At 38.7% G+C, this 23,135-nt stretch overlaps 1 protein-coding gene and 1 long non-coding RNA gene across 7 annotated transcripts in view; one reads left to right on the top strand and one right to left on the bottom strand.

Annotated features, from left to right (window-relative positions):
* Nucleotides 1-23,135, bottom strand: part of sorcs2 (sortilin-related VPS10 domain containing receptor 2) — a 361,031-nt gene that overhangs the window by 204,788 nt on the left and 133,108 nt on the right. For all 6 annotated transcript variants that reach the window (XM_026160590.2, XM_026160585.2, XM_026160578.2 and 3 more), the window contains exon 3: nt 10,462-10,561. In XM_026160590.2, coding sequence (XP_026016375.1) covers nt 10,462-10,561 — 100 coding nt within the window. The remainder of the gene's footprint in view (nt 1-10,461; nt 10,562-23,135) is intronic.
* LOC145426215 (uncharacterized) overlaps nt 1-23,135 on the top strand; it is a 45,595-nt gene that overhangs the window by 2,622 nt on the left and 19,838 nt on the right. The window lies entirely within an intron of this gene.

Raw genomic sequence — 23,135 nt, forward strand, 5'->3', positions numbered from 1 at the left:
AACAAGCATTAGCATTAGCTTCTGCGCATTGGCTAACCTTGCCTCCGACTGTCCTCGGTTCACATCATGCACTTCAGGCTGCTTATCAGCTTGTGCGCAGGTCTCAGATCTGCGTCTGGGCAGAGGATAAAGGAAAAACTGCTCTATGTTACACCTAACATGGCTGTTGGGAAAGAGGGGAGACGTGGGAAGAGGAAATAACAAGGTAAGGTCTGGTTATCACGGAGCTATGCTGTGGTTTGGCCAGGATAGCGTTCTGCAGAGTAACACACACATTTTTGGTTAAATAGTGTCAGCGGTTCACTTTGCACATCTTATTTTTGTGTTAAGAAACAGCAGAACCTTCAGTTTTTGCCACTTTGTCACAGCTCCGCTCTGCTGACAGCAACATTAGTATGGGAGCCATTTGCACAAGAGACTAGCTTAACTTTCTATTTCCAAGTCTTTTCACGTTGCCACTTTCTCAGAGAGAGGATGGACAAACAGTTGGTTAAAACCCCAGAGGCTGAGAGCAAAGTGCACCATCAAAGTATGTCTGTAAACCTACTGCATTATTGATGATTAATTACACAGAACGCAGACAGGGTGGGCACGTCATGGCTGTCATAACTGAAGTGTCAGCAGTTCTTAACCCTCTCGAGGCAGGCGTTGCCTATTTGCAACAGTTAAAAACTAACAACCTGATTACCCCACATGCATATTTTATGAGTTTTTTTTACTCAGAAGTACCACTGCAGGACTTGGTTGTGCATTAGCAACAAAAAGTTTAATTTGAGCCTGAGAGGGTTAAATTGTGCTGAAATAGGGAAAGTAACATGAATGACAAAAGGCTTTTAAAATAGAAGAGGGCTTTAAAAAAAAATCTGTGGATAAACATTCTAGTCACTGGACTTGGATTTATTGTAGGGGTTGTCTGACTGTCAAACTATTGCTTATATGAACTTACTTGTCAGTTTTTGCTCTGTCATTTGTTATAATCTAAATGGCAGTGAGACCAAAAACTCAATAAGAAATTGTTTACTGAGTAACTTTTGCACAGTCGGCACAATCCAACTTGTTTTTGCACTGAGAGGGAACAGACATTACCCTTTTCTAATCCCGCTGAACATTCAATGGCATAAACATTGGACTAATGTATCTAATATCTAAGCTATTAATATGCATTGGGCTGAGTTGAATCCCCTTACAAGGTTTTTGTCCAGATATAATCAACCTTTTAACTTCTCAAATAGATTTGAGGCACACAAAAACTCCTCTCACGCTTCCACATCCACAGCTTTAGGGCATTTTACATTACATTGCTGTTCAACAGCTTTTACCAGCATTTTGTTCATAATTTCTATGAAGTCCACTCCTCTTTAATAACACTCTACAAAGAAGCCAGTGATCCAGTTACTAAGATTTCTTTTTTTCTTATGAAAAGCAGAGTTGACACCCAGCAATATACTGTAGACAGACAACCAGACAGCTATTTCATGTTCAGTAAGAGCAAAGGAAGGCATGGTCTATCTGAAATTACAAATTGTTCCTCATCACAGATGTATCATCTGAACATAATGCGTCCACATCTGAATATCTTGATATTCTCTTTGAAGCTCTTTGAACTGCCAATCAGTGAAGTGCTCGCAGTAGTTCTGCAATATCATTTTCTTTTTTCCCTTTTTTTAAACTTATATCTGTGTTTACTCATCTTGATGTCTTTTTCTTCCTTACTTTGTTCTTTCTCAGTCTTTGTTCTTTTCTAGTCTTCTGCTTTCCTCAGTAGGTGACTAAAAGTATTTTCCAAGACTATTGTCAATTTGTTCTTTGTGTCAGACTAAGAAATTGTCTTGGTTTCTTTTTTTTCTTTTTTTTTTTTTGGGGGGGGGGGGGGGGGTGTCTATCCAATACTCCGTGTTGCATTTAAAACAACAAATGCAGTTTATCAATGAATGACTGCTTTGGGTTAGCTATTCCAGTAGAAAACATCCCACTGTGGCAATATCTGTACCACAGTGTGTTTAAACTATAAAGTTCAGGCCTTTGGTGACAGACCAGGAATTATTTCTTTCAACAGGGTCAATTTTGGTCAGATTTTCAAATAGTCGTGGTGGGAAATTGCTCTAGGGTGAACACTCCATATCAACTACTGTGGGTTAGAAAACGGCCCAAGAAACATCACTCACACATAAAAGGGGTGATGGAACCAAACAGGGTTTCTGACAAGACTACAGGATGAATCCTCTCTTTGCTGTGGATGGCCTAATGAAGCAATTAAAAGCACAACTCTATAAGTGCATGAAAAAAGTCTACATCAATCATTATATCATATCCCGAACCCCCATGCTGATCTTATAACTTCCTAAAACTTCAAAGACTGATAAAGATTTGCAGCGCTTGCATAAGGGCACCAAAAGGGCCAGTTAAAGCAAAGGAAGATGCCTTAAGCTGGTTTGCTAAGTCCTTATCTCTTCTTTTGACTTATCTCCTCTCTATATAAAGAAATGTTTAAACTCTTTGACCTCCAGACAGATTCTATCACCTGAAGCAATAGTTTTTGCTTCCAGCAGAAGTTCTGTCACTTATTAAGTGAATAATGGTTTATTTCACTTATTTAAATTTGCGAAAGTTTTTGTCTGGGGAGTGAACTCCACTGGAACCTTGCTTATTTCCAACTCACGCTCTGTATTCATCCATTAGGGTCAAATCAAGGTTCAGTATCTTGCCCAAGGATATGTTGGAGGAGGGCACAGAGCACAAAACTTCAACCTTCAGATTAGTAGACACCCCACACTTCCTCCTGAGCATCATCGTTTAGTGGATGATTTTAACGTGGAATGGTATGATGCAAAGGGGGAAATTTTAATATTATTGTTTCAACGTCACTTTGGACTACTGACTTAATGTTGCTCACATTTTATTATTTACTTAAATGCATCCTCAATTTTAGCAGAACAAATAGTTCAGCAAATAATCAGCTGCAGGCATGACCAGTCCAGCCACTAGAGTACCTTTCTCACTCTTTCAAATACTGTCAAAATAAAACAGCCCACTCTTATGGAGTAGAATACACTTTGCTGTTCATCATCATTGATGCTTGAGGTCAGAACAGAAAATTCTGAGGAGATTCCACACAGACTTTTGGATAACGACACTGGCTCAGGAGGTCGTTTGTCTTAAATACCCTCTGAGCTTGAAGGGATTCTTCCAGGTGATGCCTTGCTTCTCTGAGATTTATTGAGGTGGCAGTTTTATAATCTGCAAACGAATGGTATTGCAATGATGGTGTGTTTGAAAGCTGCTGTTTTCTGAGTGTAGGTTTTTAAAAAATATTCTTTGTCATCAGGAGGCACGCCATCTCAGCAGGGATCAGATTTAGCTAAGCCATTAATGGACCAGCAAATCACCTTCAGAATACACTGCGGTCTACAGGATTGTATTAATTTGTTCTCCCACCTTGCATGTCGTGTACCTCTCCTGCTCATTATTTGCTAGTTCCTTCATTCTGATTTTCTATATACAAATATGAACTACTTTAGTAGCCCAATTAATTTTTATGTATTTCTATAATTATGGACAAGAAGTTTGACAATTTGAGTCTGTTCAGTTATAAAATGCATAGTCAGTGAAGCAAGAGGGATGGTGACTTTTTAACTCTTTATTGGTTGTATTTCCTTTTTTCTTTATTTTTTCCCAAAATATAAATAAAATTTCTACATAATACTTCAGACTATTGCAGGATTAAATTGGCACCTGTGATTTTACTGGTCCCTACTAAACTATTCATATGCACTTAAACAGATAGGGCACCTAAACAAAACATAAATAAATTGTTCTGTGTGTTCTGTGCCTTTAAATGTCTTCCTTCCTGATTAGGGAGCTGGCAGCTGCTGATTGATTCTCCTAGTCAAGTGGCTGTTTTAAAAACCCTTTCCAGTAGTTGTCCCTCTGCAGCGACTGACAGCAGCAGCAGACCTGTCCTTGGCCTCCAAACCCTCTGTGACATTCGCCCTTTGTGTTTCCCACGAATTGCTACATTTTGTCTATAGTTTGCAGATACGTTTCACTTGTAGAATAGCATCTCCCTTTTTGGAATAAGCTGGTTTTGTTTGTTATGTTGGCCTGTGTTCACCCCGGAGTTAAACCTTTCAGTTTGGTAACAATAAAATCACCCTTAACTTGTAAATTGGGTTCTGGGTATGGCTTTGGGGACCAGGGCGGGCTCACCTTCCTTTTAACCCTTATGTTGCGCTCCTATACCCCAAGACCGGGACGTAACACTTAGTGTGACTTGTCCTGACAATCAGAGATAACTACAAATATTACTATATTTGTCTCTCTATGCACCTCTTTTCTGTCTTCTCTTTCCTCTCACCTTTAACTGCTCACAGCTGTTAGCTACCTGCCCCTGAGCCTTGTTCTGCCAAGGCCTATTCCTGCTAGAAGGGGATTTTTCCTCCCCACTATCAGTAAATCGCTGCTTGTAGAAGATTATCTAACTGTTGAGGGTTTTTCAACTCTAATCGAGCACTCTACAAGCCTCACTTGCCCAACCACACACACATTCATACACATGTTTTTTTTTTTGTAATCTGCACAGTGCAGGGGTGTGTGACTAATTTTTCAAAGGGGCCACTTGAGAAACTGGAACTTTTGTGTAGGGCCACACCAGTAAGCTAAATTCAGTTCTGCTCAATATTTTATCCCCCTATAAACTGCTACTGGTAAGAGCAGATTAGTAGTTATAATTAAGCAATGGAAATGTGAGATAGACTTGCTAAAAGCACCAACATTTTATCGCCATTTAATCAGTATTCCTAAAAACACAAGTGAACAAAATGTTAATGTGAACCTGACTTTAACGCACTTGTTCAAGCTCAAAACAGACTAAGTTCTGTCACTGTGCAAGTTAAAACAGAAAAAACTACAGATGAAATACTTACACTACAAGCCAAATAGCAATAGCAGTTTGCATAAAGTTAAAAGACAGAAATTCTGCAAAAACAATATCTTATGTTGTAATGCTAAGGGCACCAGAGAGGTGATCGAGACTGAAGATATGCGTCTGGATTTGTTGAACTTTATCACTGCAAATTTTTGTCCTTTGTGAGAGAAAAATAAAAATCCAGCAGTGATGTTAACTTTAAACTCTGATTTCCTTCAGTGTCCTCGATCTGTCTTATTAAGATTTGCCTGGAGAGAGAATAAGTCTATCAAACACATCATCGAACTGCTGACCATTTTTTTAAATTTTGTGGGAAAACTCAAAGCTGATCATAACTGTTCCATTCCTGGATGTGTAAAGCTTGGTAAAAAGTTCTTGTTGCTTTTGCAGCTTTGCTATCAAAGTCTGTTTCAGCAACATTTTCATGTATGTTTAGTCTCACAATGGTAATAAAAACTGTAATCCTTAAACACCGCAACCTGCTTTCCAGAAAGCAATGACACAGCTTAACCTCTGACCTCAGTAAACAGTCCATGTCGTATTCTGCACTACCAGCATTCTCTTGCACACATGTATGCATGTAAATTTGAAAAGGAAAGAGCAATCACCTTCAAAATAAAAGCAACAAAGCGATTTGTCTGATTCCCTTCATCATCGCATAAAACAGTAAGTGGTCTTAAGGTTATGATTAGCAGCTGAAATGGGACATACATGGTGTATACTTATTTACATCTGAAACCTAATTTTCCGATTTTCTAATTGGCCAGATGTGGCCTGCAGGCCATGCAATGCCCGAGTTGCCCCAGCAGATGCACAGGGGACAACTTCAGGTTTTAAGATCTTGCCCAAGGATACTTCAATATGTACAGTAGTGGAATCATTGATTGAACAACTTACCTTATGACTTGTGGATGGCTCTCTTTACCTCACGAAGCACAGCTGTGATAATCAACAGCTATAGTTGCTGGGCCAATACCACATAAATGTAAAAAAAAAAGAACGAGAGTTTCCCTCCTGGAGAATTATGACCTGACTGATGTTCATTTTTTTCTATTAAGCGTGTTTCAAGTAGGTCCTTGTTGGGATGTCTGTGAGTGCAGATTGAAAGGTATAGCAATGTGCCCACATTGCTGTGTATACAGGGCAAGAGTCAGAAAACTAATGCTCCTGAAAGCAGACTGGATGAATTATGAAGACAAATTATTCCACTGGTTTAACTACATAAAAAGTGCAAGTGTTATAGTTTTTGACCGAAGACTCTTTGAATAAAACTACACTAAACAGCGAGTGAGTTTGTTTTTAGATAAGGGGGGAAATGCAAAACTATAAATAACAGTATACCCAAGAGTTTTTATGGCAAACATTAAATAAAAAAAACAATAATTTTATCCCGTTTTGTTGTTTGTCGAAAGTGAAAATCGTAACTTACATTACAATTTTTACATATTAACTGGGCAGTCTTTTTTTTTTTTTTATTTAACCTCTATTTATACAGGTCTCTCTTGTAATTGAGACCCAATGTCTCATTCACAAGATAGACCTGTTTCAGACAAACATATTAAAATTACAATAATAATAATTACAAAAATAATTTAAAAAAATACATAAAACAATAAAATAGCAAAATATGTCTAATGTACACAGTCATATTAAAAACAAGTTGCCAGAGATGATTTTGAAGTCTGCAAGTAACATCCTTCTGCAATGTAAAGATGTGCTGGCAGGAATCCAGTTGATAAGTACCTCTAGAAAGAAGCTTTTGGGTTTAAATTTAGTGTTAGCTTATACTTGTAAGTGTAAGCTAATAGTCAACAACAAGGAAATGAACTTCTGCAAACACTTGAGTAGCTGACAGCCCCCTGGAGACGGCAGAAAATTGCTAAGGGATAGTGAGTTGAGCTTCTAGTCTCAAAGTTTATTTACAACTCTAGTGGTGTTGAAACGTGTCAGGGGTCTTTGGGAGCCCTCTTGTACAAAGGGCCTTGAGCGGATATTTAATGGAGCTCTCAATGAAGAGAGGGAAAGAGAGAAAGACAGGATGACATTGTCTCCGTCTGAAGACTCACCTCTTTCTAATTGCCTCAAGTCGTATTGATTACCCAAGACCCCTCACACACCTCTTCTATGTGATCCCTTCACTCTGTGTAATCCCCACACAGAGCTTACAGACCAGGTTGTTTGCTGTTTTCTGATGTGATTAGCAGTATTGATCAAAGTGTGTGTGTGTGTTTATTTGTGTTTGGGGGCACCTTGCGTGTTTGATCACTCAGTAATTGGATGCTAAAAAGATGGAAGGAAAGAAATCTGCTTAATAATATTCATCTGATGATCATGCATCAAACATCAAACTTTCTCTTGCAACAACACCACATATATACCCACACACACCGTTTCCAGAAACCAGCACTTAAGCTGGGCTTCTATCACCCCCTCGTCAGGCCTGGAGGTGTGTTTAAGCGGCAGTTTGAGCCCCTGCACATTACCAGACATCTTACTGTGACACCACACACTCTTACTGCCAGTCATTCTTATTCCCTCGTCTGTCTTTCTGTCCCTAAGGGAAATGAAGATGACTTCATCCCTGTGCAATTAAATGCTCTCATTCTGTCTGGCCCTCTTCTATTTTGTGTATGTGTGTATGTCTGTGTGTGTGTGTTAGTGAAATGGATGAGATGTCAGATCCTGTGCAGACAGTTGGAGTAAGGACTAGACCAGAAAGTGAGCTAATCTCCTTCCATCCCTTCACTGATTGGAAGAACCCTGGACCCCAGCAATAACGCCCACCAATTAGACAGGCCTCCACAGTTGGCAGTTGTATCTGAGTGTAAGTCACCTACTGGACCTTTTGGCTCTCACTTGAGCTTATTGGAGGTTTGGAAATTCACTTTCTAAGTTCTAAGCTGCCCGTGGACTGAAAAACTGTGTATTGAATACCAAAACAAGATTGGTCTCCATGCAATTTAAACTCATGTACTACATACATAACAGTATGTAGTAAATAAAGTTAGTCATGATTATAATGTGTGTATCATTATATCTCTCAAGTTTTTTGTCTGCTGGGTTTTATTTTATCTATTGAACACAATAATTCTCAGCATCCTAGGTGGATTTCTTCTGTATTTTGAATCATTTTTAAATTTTCTTAATGTATCTGCACTGTACAATGTATCCCAAAGTCTGATGCTAAACAGTGCATCACATATTGTATAACCAATTCTAAAAATAGACCACCTCGGTCTGAATGGTATATTGGTGTGAAGCAGGTACAGCTTCCATGCAATAAAATGAAATCATAATCACAATCCCTAAAGAATCGCACCACTTTCAGACACAAGGCTCAGTTTACTTCACATGAGAATCACTATGTAGTCTTCTGACGGTCTGAAGGAACAATAAAAATAACTCTAATGATGTCATCAGGGATTCAGCCTGAAAGTACAAACTTACGATTGGAAAGCTTCTGTTTTTGAACTGGGAATATGGAGCTTTATAAGAAAAGAAAGATCAAATAATAAACAAGGGTTCAACATGGGCTCAAAATGCCATCCATACCACAAGTTGAGTGCTTGGCTTCAGATGGATACCTAGCTCCGGATAGTTTGAGAACATCAGGAAAATGTTTCCCAGTTTCAATGTGTATTTGTGACAATATGATGCGCATCCAATTTAACTAATTATGTAGCCTCCAGATGAAAACAATCAATCCAATGCACACGTATCAAACACACTGATTGAGAGTTATGCTGACAAAGGCAAAATCAATCAAAGTTTCCAGGCTAACCTCACTGATTCAAGGCACATAACTGGACACCACCATGTTTGCTATGCTTGTGCTGTTAGTGCTTCTTGGAGCATTATAACAGACTTATCTGACAAATATCAAAGCCCGCTGTATGATATACACTGTACAAGAAGTTTGTGTTTAAGTCTTGGTGAGAAAAATCTAATTTTATGAGTCTGACACAGACCACTAATAAGCAGATATTTATGTTTTTGCTTTGTGTTGTAAGCTAATAATTTATCACCCCATCCTTTCATCCAAATATGATCCCCTCTGTAAAGGCTCTTTGCTTACATTCAGACAACTGAAGAATTGAGGTTCTAAGGGCATGACTCATACAATATAGGACAAATGTCATAGGCCAACTATGCATAACACCTACATGGGCTGCTCAGCCACAGAAACCCGAGCCATGAAGCTCCCAGTGCACAATTTGTGTGCTGATTATAATACAAGAGGAGGTTTGAAACTATTGTTATGGAGGCATTGTTATTGAGGGCGTTGACTACTTACAGGTGATTATAAAATAAGAGGAAAGAAATTTTACAAAGTGATTGTTGCATAAAATTAGATCCACAGTAGAAAATAGTGAGCTCTTTAAAATGACCCACTGGTTTCCTAGTTATGTGTCTTCATGCTGATGTGCTGAATCTCATTCCAAACATTAGATCACTAGTCAAACTCTGCACAGTGACCTACACCGTGTGTACACACCAAACTAAACCGAAATGAGCACTTCAACTCTACCTGCAAGCTCACAAGCTAGCTAACACAGAATGGCACAAAACAGGTAATTTTATGGTGAAAGTAGACAACTTCAAGAATGCTTTTACAGTCAGTGCTTCTTAACTTAGTGCAAAGAGAGGCCAGTGAATTCATCCACCACTTATATACCTTGCATTTTGAAACCACACAACATAAGAAATATGGAGCCATAAACAGGGAATTTAGTCTTTCAACAAGGTGTAAGCTGATAAGAAGCATGCAGCTTCAACAGGAACAGCAAAAAGTTGTTTCTGTGAGCAAACTCTCAAAGTGATGGAAATGTAAAAAGTTTCATTATAGACTAATTTGTGTGATTTTGTGTCCAGCACATTTAATATCTTTGGGATTAAAATAAACCCATGTCAACAAATTACACTATACTGCTAAAAATATTTGCTTGTCTACCGTCACATGGAACGAGGTCTTCTGGGAAGGCTTTCCACAAGGTTTAGGTGTGTGTTTATGGGGATTTTTGACCATTCTCCCAGAAGTCTATTGTGAGGTTGTGAGGTCAGACACTGATGTTGGACAAGAAGACCTAGCTCGGAGTCTCTCGGAGTCTAATTCATCCCAAAGGTGTTCTGTTAGTCAGGACTGTGCGCAGGCCATTCAAGTTCTTGACTCCAAATTCAGTCATACACGTCCCTATGGGCCTTGCTAGACCTAGCAGTCTGCAAGCCTAGGTGCTTGATTTTATACACCTGTGACATTTATTCAATAATTTGGATGGCTGAGTGATTGCTGAGTGACTGCACAAACATACATATACTATATTTATATATATACGTTATCGTGATCCTAAGTGATTCTTAGTAAAACTTAATCTGACAGCTCTGGATCTTAAATGAATAATTGTTTCAAATGACACATTTTTCACTAGATTTCTCCAATTTCTTACAATCTGGCTGTGCAGGTGTTCATTTAGACCTCCAACTCGTACTATTAACAATGGACAACATAACCGGGGGAAAAAATGCATGCAACTACCGACCTTTTTCTTGTTGGTTGGGCAAATGTAGAAACTTGTCACCACAATGGTTGTTCCTGGCATCAGGTTGAGTTTGGTGTAGGTGGTGCCATAGTCAGAAGACCTAACAAAATTGCAGGCGAAAAACAAGAACAGGTACAAGTTAGTCTGGAAACATTTAAGAGCATTTTTTTCATAGTTTTCCTTTTGCAGTAATCCCATGAGAGGTAGGCAAAGATGCCTGGGAAAGCAGCTGCTTATTCTCTCAAACTGTCCTAAAGGTATTGTATCAGTTCTGTTCACCATATCGCTACTTTGCAGTCTGTGGTCTGAGCCAAGTGACAAATCAGAAACGGCTGGGAAACCTGTCATTGCCACAGTGGTGTAAAAACACCCTTGGGCTAGCGATGAAGTCCTGACCAATCCTTAAATCTGGCAGCTTTAGCAGGAGGTAGGGAGTGCTATGTGCGGTCAAGAGTGATAGTTACAGTAGCTGGATCATTTCTCCAGCCCCGCTCAGACATACCCACAAAGCACAGTGAAAGTGATTGTTTGTGACAGGTTTTGACAAATGATGCAGGTTTCAACTTGACAAAGCTTAAGGGGGCTTAACTCTTTTATGGATAATTAATGTCTTAAATTTCTGTCAGGAAGGAAAAGATAAACAAAACTAATACAGGAGATTTTCCCCTCTACTTTATTATGTAGACAAGGTAAATTAAGGTTTAAGACACTGGTTTGAGTAAACAGAACACAAAACAAGTGTACATCAGACAACTTTCTAGGCTTCAAAAACAATGCAAAGCATACAGGAAGAAAGATGCTACAGCATTTAGCTGGAGGTTGAGGGTTCAACAGGAGGGAGCCTTGAAGAAGAGGACTTGATGAAAGAGAATGATGAGCTAGCACGTCAGCCTGGTTAAGGATGAGAGGATTTACTCCTTTGCGCAGTGGGACATCAACCACTGACAGACACTCACACACACAGTAAGACACATACACCCGAAGCTCTGCCAAGCCATTCAGCAATCAGCTCTCCCAGAGTGCTCTGATACAGCTGGAGAAAATGGAGTGGCATAGCAGGGGTGAGCTATTTCTCTGTGGTGAGCTGGCAAGTGTTTTCATCTTCCTCGTTGGCCCGTGTGCCATATTTAACCCTGGATCACTTGGAGGACATGAACAGATCTCGTGCTGATGGCTGTGCTAGCAGCAGAGCTCTGTGCTTATCACAAAAACCCAGTTGTAGATGGAGTAAAGGCCTGCTAGGCCTGGTGAGCAGAGGTCCTCTCAGAGGGTGGATAATTTGGGTGTAAGTGCAAAAACCACATTAACTAGTCACATTAAGTCCTAATTAGCAAGAAGGATGATGATCAGCACTTTATAAACAGTGCTCGGAGAATCTGTTTAAACCATTTGTTCACGCACATTCATTGCCCTCCTTTAAGGAAGACTCTAGATTCCATTTGTGCCTGTCAACATATGAAAATCTATTTACAAAGAATCAAAAGATGCTGCAGATCCAACTGCTAGGAAGGCATTCAGTAACATTTCCAAGTGCTTTGTATGTGACAGGTAAGAGATAGGTTGTTACCCAGCCTTTAGAGCTGGGTGAAAATATATCTGGTCACTCTTGATATTGAAGCTGAAATGAATGCTAGTGCATAAGAATTGGAATGTTATTCTTGTATTTCTGCAGGAGTGAAAACTCGGTCCCACAAGATTTCCTATGCTCTGTTGATAAACACATTAGCAAAATGTGTTGTGTTGTGTCTTTCTATAAAGACACAACACATTTTGCAACTCATTTAGACTGATGCTTCTTCTGTAAGAGATCTGTAAGAGATCTGTACTTCTGTTAGAGATCTGCAGAAATCCCCTTAGCTGCTGAACATTTGATAAGGATAACTTTAAAAACCTAAAATTGTCTCCTTAAAATGACATTACAATGCATCTACACTTTTTGCCAAGAGCACTTTGATTCAGTTCAATTCAGGTATATTTATATAGCACCAATGAGGGAAGCTTATCTGTTTACATACCACAAATCATAGCAAAAAATAATGTAAATCATAAAAAAAAATCAGCTTCATTTGGATAATCACCTTCTCCACAATAAGAGGAGAATACATCAACTCTATTACTGTACTGGGTATTACTTCTCCATTTAACACAGAGGCCTCCAAAACCTCCTTATTACACATTTATAGTGCTTCATTAGCCAGGGTGTAATGAAAGGCCAGAGCTGGGGTGGGCATTCTGCCCAGAAATACAACTCAACATATGGACCTTGACTGTCCCTTGTCCCCTAGCTTTTTTGTCCTCAATACCCTGTTTTGCCCAGCATCTGTTACAATGAACTTTTTTCTTTCCATATATCTTCCATCTGATGTTAAAGATTAAAGGTATGGACTAATTTTTGTCAAATGCTCAAATTACATGTGTTTATTAATTTAACATAAACACACGTCAAATGATCCAAGGAGTACAGCTCTCTCTAGCTGGAGTGCACTGACAAATCCTCCAATCACAATGAAACATTAAGACATTCTTATGAATTATGAAGTATAAACAGGTATATTTCACCTAGGTTTACATTCACAGATACCCTGAGCCAGTTAGGTTAGGGTACTGCATTTGAACTGGCTGCACCTCTAAGCAGTTATTTAAGAAGTTATTGAAATTCTGAAAGTCTAACAACAGGCCATAGAAACTATACATATAGAATCATAAGTAAAATATCACAAAAGTGCTTCAAAGTTTGGCTATTTTTAGTGCCAAAACAAAAAAGTAAGAAAAGGCAACTTAAAAACAAAAAAACTAATCTGAGGAGTCATGAGGCAAAGATATGTCACTTAGGCTACATTCACACTGCAGGCGAAAGCGCATCAAATCCGATTTTTTTGACCCTATGCGACCCATATCCGATCATGGTATGACAGTGTGAACGGCACAAATCTGATATTTTCAAATCCAATCTGGGTCACTTTCGTATTTGGTACTGAATCCGATACATATCCGATGTTTCAGAAAGCGACTGCTGTGTGAATGGTCATGTTGCATTAAATCCATCTTTTACGTCACTGACACAAGACAGACGCCAATTATCAGCGCCGGAGAAGCACCCGATAGGACATCGCGAACGCTTCCTGGCCATCCGGTGAAAGTGCTGGGAAGACAACGTTGGAGAAATGTTAACATTTTATTTGTACTGTATAACCTGCAGATTCTGACAGAAATCTGCAGCTATACTTTGAAGCACCGCTCCTCTCTAAAACAGCAATAAGGATAATTATTAGGTTATTATTAGGGGGGGCAGGGATAGCTCAGTAGGTAAAGTGGTCGCCCCATGATCGGAAGGTCGGCGGTTCGAATCCACTTAACGGCTACCCTGAGGTACCCCTGAGCAAGGTACCGTCCCTACACACTGCTCCCCGGGCGCCTGCTTAGTGGGCTGCCCACTGCTTCACTGAGTGAATGGGTCAAATGCAGAGAAAAACAAGTAATTTCCCCATGGGGATCAATAAAGTATCCATTATTATTATTATTATTATTATTTACATTATTATGTAATAACTTAAAGCAAAAATTGGGAAACGTGAAGTCCGAAGTCTTTATATTAAGGGCCATCAGTCAAACAATATTGTTTGCTCTGGGTCTAAACAGAGCGTGTTGTGTGTGACATCTTCTTTTGCGCATGCGGGCCGCTTTGAGCGTTCACACTGGAGCGCGTTTGCGGTCGCATTTTATTTGTAGTGTGAACGAGCAGACAAAAAGATCGGATTTGATCAAAATATCGGAATTGAGCATTAAGACCTGCAGTGTGAACGTAGCCTTATAAAGCTAATATAGAGGTTGGGTAGGGGTTAGAGTGTAAAGTCAGCTGTCTCAGCACCTTACATGCTGAGAATAATGATGTTGAGTTAATAGGAGAGCTCATTTTATACTGTCTACCACCAAGACCTCTGGATTAATAGACTAGTAGAGAGCTATTGTAGATTAATGAGGAATAATTACTTTTAAACAGAGTAGGAAGCTGATGAGAAGAGATATGGACGAGGACAGGGAGCAGGAGAGGGGAGAAGAGTTGAATGAGAAAATGAAAAAAGTTTAATCTGTGGTACTCAGTGTAGCCCTCAGTCCTGGCAATTTAATATTAACAGAAAAGTAGGATATCAAGGCACACGCTGACACAAAATAGTCATTAATATTACCCTTATGTTATTTCATGTCCAAGTCTTCATGTCAAACAGCATAACTGTGAGAAAACATTCATTTTTGATATGCAGTACAAAGGCTTAAACAAGTTGCCGCAGACACAAGACAATTGGTAGAAGGCAAATAGCTGAAATAATAACAGCAGAAAAACGGAAACTACTATAAAACAAGAGTGGAATATTAAAAAAAAACAAAAGGGGAGAGAAGGGAAATGTCTGCGAGAATGAATGTGACAGTGACAGACACTACGGGTGAAATTGTATTTTCCTTGATCTGCTTGAGAAAACAGAGAAATGTGGAAGCACTTTAGGGTGGCGACAGGTGCTGATTCAGATTTAATGTCCTAATATGTCAAGGTTGCTCCCAGCGCTTGACATCTCAGGAAAGAAAAATTGAGTGTGTCAAGAAAATGTCTGATGCAATGGAATACCAAAATATAGAGAGCACAGGAGAATGGATATAAGGAAATGGATTCATGATAAATCCATCTAAAGATCTTCAAAGTGTTAGCTGGTGAGGCGTTATGATGAATATGCGACAGAAGGAAATGCATCCTTCAAGGCTTTTCTCTTCTGAATTCACATGCATTTGGCGAAACATCTGCTGTCTAAGAAGAACTAAGCTAATAAATAGCTTCAAACAAAGCTAACGAAGAACAGAGCAGTGGGTTGGTGTATTAAAGGTTAGCTATAGACATATACAGTAGTTGGCTGAGTCTCATCATGCTGTTCAGTGTCTGATTTCTGCTAAGACAGACAGATACCGTCAGTCTGAATCAGGTCTGGAAAGCCTGATGGCCAGACTGTTAGGGCTGATGACACTCATCACTGATTGGCTGACATACAGATTTCCCAGAGAGGCTAACTGAGGGCAACGTCCTCTGACAAGAGGATAGGATTGAGCTGGATCTTAGTTTAGTATAGAATATGTCACAGTTTCAAGTCTTACACCACAGAAACACAAGAAAAACTCTGCAGTGCATTATGCAGTTGCTCTGTTGACAAATCTGATGAAGTATGAGGATAAATTTGCTTCCTTACCAGAGTATCACTAACTGACGCTATCAACTGCATCCTACTGTATGAGAATTTGTGCCAAATTTAATCTAGAGCAGGTTAAAGTTTGGGTCATGAGCGATCATTGTGATCGTAAGCGTTGCTATTTTTCTTTTTGAAAGAGTAGAGAATTCATGCGAGATGGGAGCTTTTGATTTATCGCACTAAAGGTAATTGCCATGAGTGGTGTCAAAGAATACAGCAGAGAGCGAGTCACCATTAGTGTTAAAACTGATTTACTGGTTTAAAGTAAGCCATCAAATACCAATGGGCAGATTGAGCTTTCAACAAGTGCAATCACATTTTATGCTTTCAGATGATAAATGGAAAAATTACTGTTTCATGACACAGCTTTATGGACGATAAAAGTAAGATGTATGAACAAGAAACGTAGTGGTGGAAGTCGGGGTTGGGGTTGTCAGCGTCACACATGGACAGGTCAGTAGTGTTATCGCCCATTCTACTTTAAAAAGGAACCGTCTACTCGACTGTCATTTGTCTGTTTATTTTCGCTTCTTTTTGCAGCAGTAGAATGGCTGAGGATGATAAAGCTCAGGGAGTCTCAGGTGTACCCTGGACAAAGGTTTTATGGCCATCTGCTATGGCCTGATTGTGTCAAAGCCTTGGTTTATTGACTGCAGAATAGACTGTAGAATGAAATAGCACGTCTTTCAGAGATCTACTCCGCTCAGATATACAGAAAATAGAGAAATTGAGTAGAGAAGTTGTGCTGTGGCAAAACTTTACATGTATAAAAGAATGGATTTTTTAAAAATATTTGTCTTTGAGTGTTTTTGGTGAGCTGCAAAGTCAGACAAATGCAATTTAACACTCAGTCTTTTGGTGTTACAGCTACCAGAAAGCCGGGGAAAGTGTGAACCTGTTTTGACAGGGAAAGCAAAAAGACAACTGGTCTTGTTATGACAGTGGCAGACGTGTCAACCAGACTGGCCACAAATCATAAAATCATAAAATGACAAGTTGAACTGTCTACAGAAAGGTGTTAACAGACACATAAAAACCCTAAAAGATCAATCAATCTTTAAACCACAGGCTTTTAAGATGGTGGTATTATGTTAAAAGAATCTGCTTGACGTTGCTGTATTTGCTACTTATACACTAATTTTTAACCTTCTTCTAATTTCCTACTTCTAAAAAGTGAGATTATTGTACTCATTGTAAAAAATCTTAGAAAAATGGTGATCAACCAAATATTTATTTGCTGAAATGCTAGTCTATGCATGTATTACTTATAGTTTAGACTGCTGTAATTCATTGTTATTATGTTTTTCTAAAAATTTCTTTAAAAAGCCCTTAGCTGGTCCAGAAGGATGTAGCAAGAGTACAGGGACTAGAAAGATATTTACTTTTCTCCAGTGGCTACCTATTAAATCCAAAATTAGATTTAAAACCCTTCACCTCTCATAAAATGTCTTGAATAACCAGGTCCCATTTTATCTTAAAGGCTGATAGTACCATATTGAGAGCACTAGAATGGGAGCCATTCAGATTTCAGCTGCCTCTTCTATGGAGCTAGCTTTCAGTTTAAGAAACACTCCCCTCTCTCCTTTTAGGTCTAGTCTTAAAGCATTCGTTTTTGCTAAAGCTTGTAGTCAGGGCTCGACAGGATGCCTTGAACCCATCCCTTAGTTACACTGCAATAGGCTAAGGCTGCTTCACTCCCTTCTTTAGCTCTCTCAATATTTATACACCACTATTACATTTAATCACTGGTAATTAATTTTAAAATCGTATGTGTGTCTGTTGTAATGTCTCCCACCGGTGTGCTTTCCCCTGAATCTAGTCTTCTCTTACATACATGAAGTTACACAAACACTGGGGTTGGAGAACTGGAAATGCAGGTGGTTGGGTCTGTGTTTCCACAAGCCCCGCTAGTTTAGAAACTTATTCTCATTAACAACAAAAACAAGACGGACATCTTTTACTTGCTAGCAAGGGAGGCCCCGGCCGGTGTCTCAGAAAGCACTCTGAATCCTACCGCAGACTGACCCCAACAACAGCCTCCGCTGCCTTTTATTGGGAAAACAGTTCACACAATACACATCACAGCAAAAGCACCTCCCACCGTAAACCCCCAAATGGTTCTAAGACAAGAAACAGAATCTTCACAAGGGATGTGTCTACAATAATCCTAAGTGGCTGGAGAGGTGGTCAGAGACAAAGGAACGTCTTGATCCTATAGATTGATCTAAGACCTTACAAATTTAAGAAACACAATGACAACATTCAACAATTAGACTTAACACAGGTTGCCTGGCACTAAATACCCCTTTGTGCAACCCAGTATCATAGCAAAACTTATAATAGATAAGCTAATCAACTGTCTTTATTTTATGCACCTGGGGAAAGAGATATTGTATTTCAAACCAACATGACAACAATCACAATAGTAACAATACACCTATATTCAATAATTGTACTACATTAAATGTACAACCTCAATTCCAATGAAGTTGGGACGTTGTATAAAATGTAAATAAAAACAGAATACAATGATTTGAAAATCCTTTTTAACCTATATTCAATCGAATACACTACAAAGACAAGCTAATGTTCAAACTGATAAACTGTATTGTTTTGCAAATTTTCACTCATTTTGAATTTGATGCCTGCAACACATTCCAAAGAAGCTGGGACAGGGGCATGTTTACCACTGTGTTATGTCACCTTTCCTTTTAACAATACTCAATAAGCGTTTGGGAACTGGAACTGGGGTTGTACTATCGACATGGCTAGATACCACAGGTTCATGACAGAGATTTTCCTTCTCTCATCCTTTACTTCCCAAAAACACCATGAAGAACATTTTGGATTTTAAGTTACACCTGTCTACATGCCGTCAAAGTGCCATTTGATGTCCCAGACGGTCATGTGGATTGCAGCAAAGAGAACATGGATGATAATGCACTGCTTTGTCCTGTTTTGGATAGAATATGAGTAGGCACTTGTAGATACATATCTGATCTGACAGTTGCGCACACTGCAAGATGAAGGCTCCATCTCGCAAGTTATTGTTTATGCTTTATGATGAGAGTAATTTAGCTCATTTGCATTAGAATCAAAACACATAGTAGCAGAAGTTTGTAAGATGTGGGTTACATTTGTGTTCAGGTTAGTTACTAATGCCTGAGCAGCAATTAGCAATTTCATTTGGAAGAGCCTCCTACACTGCAAGTAGTCTGAGCAGGCAGTTAGCCAGGATACAGTGATTCATGCTTAGTAAGGGCACTTCACAGTGGCGGATAGTCTCTTGAAGTGCACAAAATCACTGGAGCATAGATATCAGCAGCAGAGTACTGCTGCCACTTGAAAAGCTGCTTATGGAAGTCTCCTGACAGGCCACTCTGCATCTACTTTTCTTGTTTATATAGCGAAAATGACATAATATTATAACAAATACATCACCAACAGATTGCACTTAATTAGGCAGTTTTCTTAAGAGGCTACTTTTATATTACACCACTGAACCTGTTCTTTCCCAGGCTCTGTGGTGACTGAATCACTGGCCTTTCTCTGTCAGTTGTAATGAGTTTCTTTGCAGCCTTTTGAGTAAAACCCCTTGAATAAAATAATAATCAATCTGCTACTATCAACAAAGGCTGTGATAGCACATGATGAAAAAAATAAATCACAAAAAAAAGAATCCTTCATAAATTACTTTCAGGACACCCATATGGAAAAGATATATATAAATCTTATAAAGTTTGCATCTGTCTTGTATGAAAAGCATGAAAGAGTGAAAACAGATATAAGATCCCTTGAAAAAGTATAAATAAATAAAACTTGTATGTTTTGGATACTTACTAAAACAATATATGAAAGTGGCCACTTTCATGAGTAAAACATGAAAGCCTTATATGATTATATGAAGTAGGCCAAATCTGATGCAAGTTTTTTCTATTTCTTTTCCATATGGGCAGGCTTGAAATTTCTCTAGCAAGATATCTACAAGGATGCACATATTATATGCCCATATTTAGATCATTTCCCTTAAGAAAGGAGCTGAAATGGTTATAACACCCATAAAAAAGAAATATGTGTGTGTGTATATATAAAACACTGTACTATCAAGAGAAATAACCACACTCCCTGGATCCCATCGGCAAAACTCCTCTCCCAATGAGCATAATTAGCAAAAATGGAAACACACAAATCCTTAAAGAGCGTTCAATTCTCCAGCACACATTCGGGATTTCTGATGATGGATATGGACTATTATGCTTATCATAACAGTCCATATCAGGTTGCTATGGAGGTGCCTGTTATGGAAGACGACCAGTTAACTCCCTCAGTACGGCAGAAATAACATAGAAATTCAACCAAGATAAACAGCATTGTATTTGGATGGTGGTAATAACTTTTCATCTACACGCAATAAGTCCTCCAACATGAACATTAATATAGGTTTAAGCAGCAGAATATCGGCCAGTGGTTAAAGATGTCTAGAGTTTGTGGCTTTATAACTCTGTTGCAGAGTTGCAGGTGGAATACATCTGTACTATACTCATTTTTATTTATTTTATTTATTTTTGGGGTTGGTACTTAAGATTAGACATACATTACCTGCACCTTTAAAAAAAAGTCAAGTGTAACGTTTATATATGTATTCCCTGTAAAAGGGCGTTTCTCATTTTTTTAGGATTTAATGTTGCACCTTGGGCTGAGTTTGTTTTTTTCCTATGCAGATTTAGTTTGGATTGTGAAACCCTTAAATGCATTTTTATAATACCGTTAGCAGTTGTTAGAATACTGAATATTTTTACAGCCACGCTAGCAGTGTGCTTGTAGCATATTGGTCCATCATTTTGATCCAGGTATTTCATAATACTTTTTTACACAAAAAAGAGAGATATGTGAGCTTTTAGTAAACCTTATTACATGTGTATTGTGACTTTCCAATTTTCAAAATTTGAAAGTTGGTTATTGACTGCAGAACAGATTGTAGAGTTAAATAATTTAATGCCAGAAAAACATGCTTTTGTTCATTTGAAACTGTTTACACTTGGCATTGCTTTGACTTATTTTTTTTTAGGATGTATAAGGTGTTGTCAGGACAAGCAAGCGGATAACTCAAAGCTGTGAGAACAGTGCCAGCTGATAGATTATCTATATCTGAGTCTCACAGTAAAATCCTTGAAATAATTTGCCATTTTTCAGAAACAGTGCTACAACTTTGAATGTAAATCTTTCAATCTTGCAATTTGTTCCTAGCAGTTTCTCTGTGTCAGAATACTTCCTTTAAAACCTACTGAATGAGATGTGAGGAGTGCTGCTAGTAGCATGATCATTGCTCCCCCATCTCTCCTTCTCCTGGCTGAGATTAAACATTTCCTACAGGCCTCTCCTAAGCACATAACAGTGGAGGCACTGGAGATACCAAGCAACATTCCCAAGCTCCATCAATTCACTTTTTCTCTGAAGCATCCACCGCGTGCCCTTCTTTGCACTCAAGTCCCAGCTGAACTGAAGAAAGAAGAGTGATAAATGAAAACATTTATCTAGATGACATTCCCATCAGCACGCTTTGGGACAAGCACCCTGAACACCGCAGCACACTCTCCCAGAATTCACAAGCAGCACTGCTGTGTTGGCTTACTTTGGACCTGAGGTTTAATTTTTAAGATTTTTTTTGTTTTGTTTTGCTTTTATCAGCTTGTCTCCTGAAGTCAAAATAAGCAGCTAGGATCAACTCCTTTGAGTGAACTTGGCTGTGAATACTTAAACAGATGAGCTTGTTTACAGACATTCTCATCATTTTGCCATTTCAATCACTATTGTACAAATGATTAGATCAGCTTCTCTGCACTTTATTTTCTTGCTCCATACCCATCCAGAGCCACAGAGAAAGTGCAAAGGCAAATAACACTTTCTAGCTTAATTGCTTTTACTGAAAATGCTAAAATGTGCTCTTCCTCCGGCTTTTGGAAAATACTGATCGCTCCCACTCCCCAAAAGCCAGTTGCTAATCTCATCTATGTGATAAACATATGAGCATTTTGTTTCTCTTTACGGGGAAGATTCAGCTGTTAGATTGTTTTAGAGAACAATTAGGGTTTTACTAATTTCATTTGATAGATTTTCTTTTCTGTCTTCAAGCTTAAAGTTATTGAAGGAGTTATTGAGGATTTGATTACTCCTCGCATTGATTAAAAGTGTAAAAACTGATTTCTGTTTACAAAAATGACAAAGTTTATGATGTTCAGGCTTTTGCCTTCTTTTCAGAGGCATTTTAGACCTGAAGAATATATATTAATTAATCCATGCTTTACACCTTTCACCACTTGCCTGCAACCTATTTTGCTTCTCTCTCTCTGTCCTACTCAAAACTTTTCTTGTTACATTGGATGAAGCACAGTACTGGTCCACAGTCCAGACTGCGTTTTGTTGTTTGGACTCTATATCCTTCTAACTAAAGATGAGAGGGACCATCCAGCTTGTTATTAGCCCTCAGTTCAGTCTCTGGAAATGTACCATCAGTGCTGAAATGCGTGTACAGGTTTTACTGCATCTGCTACCATCCAGGTGACATCTTTTTCAGGGAAGACCTTGCATACTTTAGTAAGACAGTACTAAACCACATATTGCATCTATAACAACAGTAAAAGAGTCCAGGTCATGGACTGGGCTGCCTGTAGTCCAGACCTTACATGAACTGAAGATCTGGTACATTATGAAGCAGAAAAAGTAGAACAAAGAAGACCCAGGATTGTTCAGCAAGTAAAATCCGCTGTCAGGCAAAGCAGTCCTCTACCAAAAGTCCAGCAACTGATCTGCTCAGTTTCCAGATGTTTCCAGATGTTTATTGCCACACAATGGTAAACATGGCCCTGTTACAGGTTTTTCGAGATGTGCCATCAAATTCAAAATGCCTTTTTTTTCTTAAAATAATACATTTTCACAATTTACACATATGATATGTTGTCTGCATTCTATCATAGGTTTATGCGATTTGCAAGTCATTGCAACCTGTTTTTATTTACATTCTACACAACATCTAAGCTTTTGGGGGATTGGAGTTGGTGCTTTGTTTTTTATTTTTTCCGTGTGCATATATAGTGTATTATTTTTAATCAGTGCATTTATTTAAGTCTTACTTACCACCAGAATTTCCCAGAGGAACCCACCCGAGGGATTAATAATCTTATCTTATCTTATCTTACCTCTCTAACTGGAGGGCCAGTCTGTCACATACACATTTAGTGAGACTGAAGAATGAATACAGCTTCTAGAAAACACTACATCAAAGTCAGAAATATGAAGCTCAAACTGGGTTGAATGGTTATAATTACCATTGTACGCAATGCCCTATGTTTGAGATACGCACCTTCTGGATGCAATAAAAATGTGACTAATCTAAAACTGGAAGCAGTGCTGACATCAATAACACCCACAAGGAATTGATTCATT

This window comes from Astatotilapia calliptera, chromosome 3, assembly GCF_964374335.1.
Source record: "Astatotilapia calliptera chromosome 3, fAstCal68.1, whole genome shotgun sequence".
NCBI lineage: Eukaryota > Metazoa > Chordata > Actinopteri > Cichliformes > Cichlidae > Astatotilapia > Astatotilapia calliptera.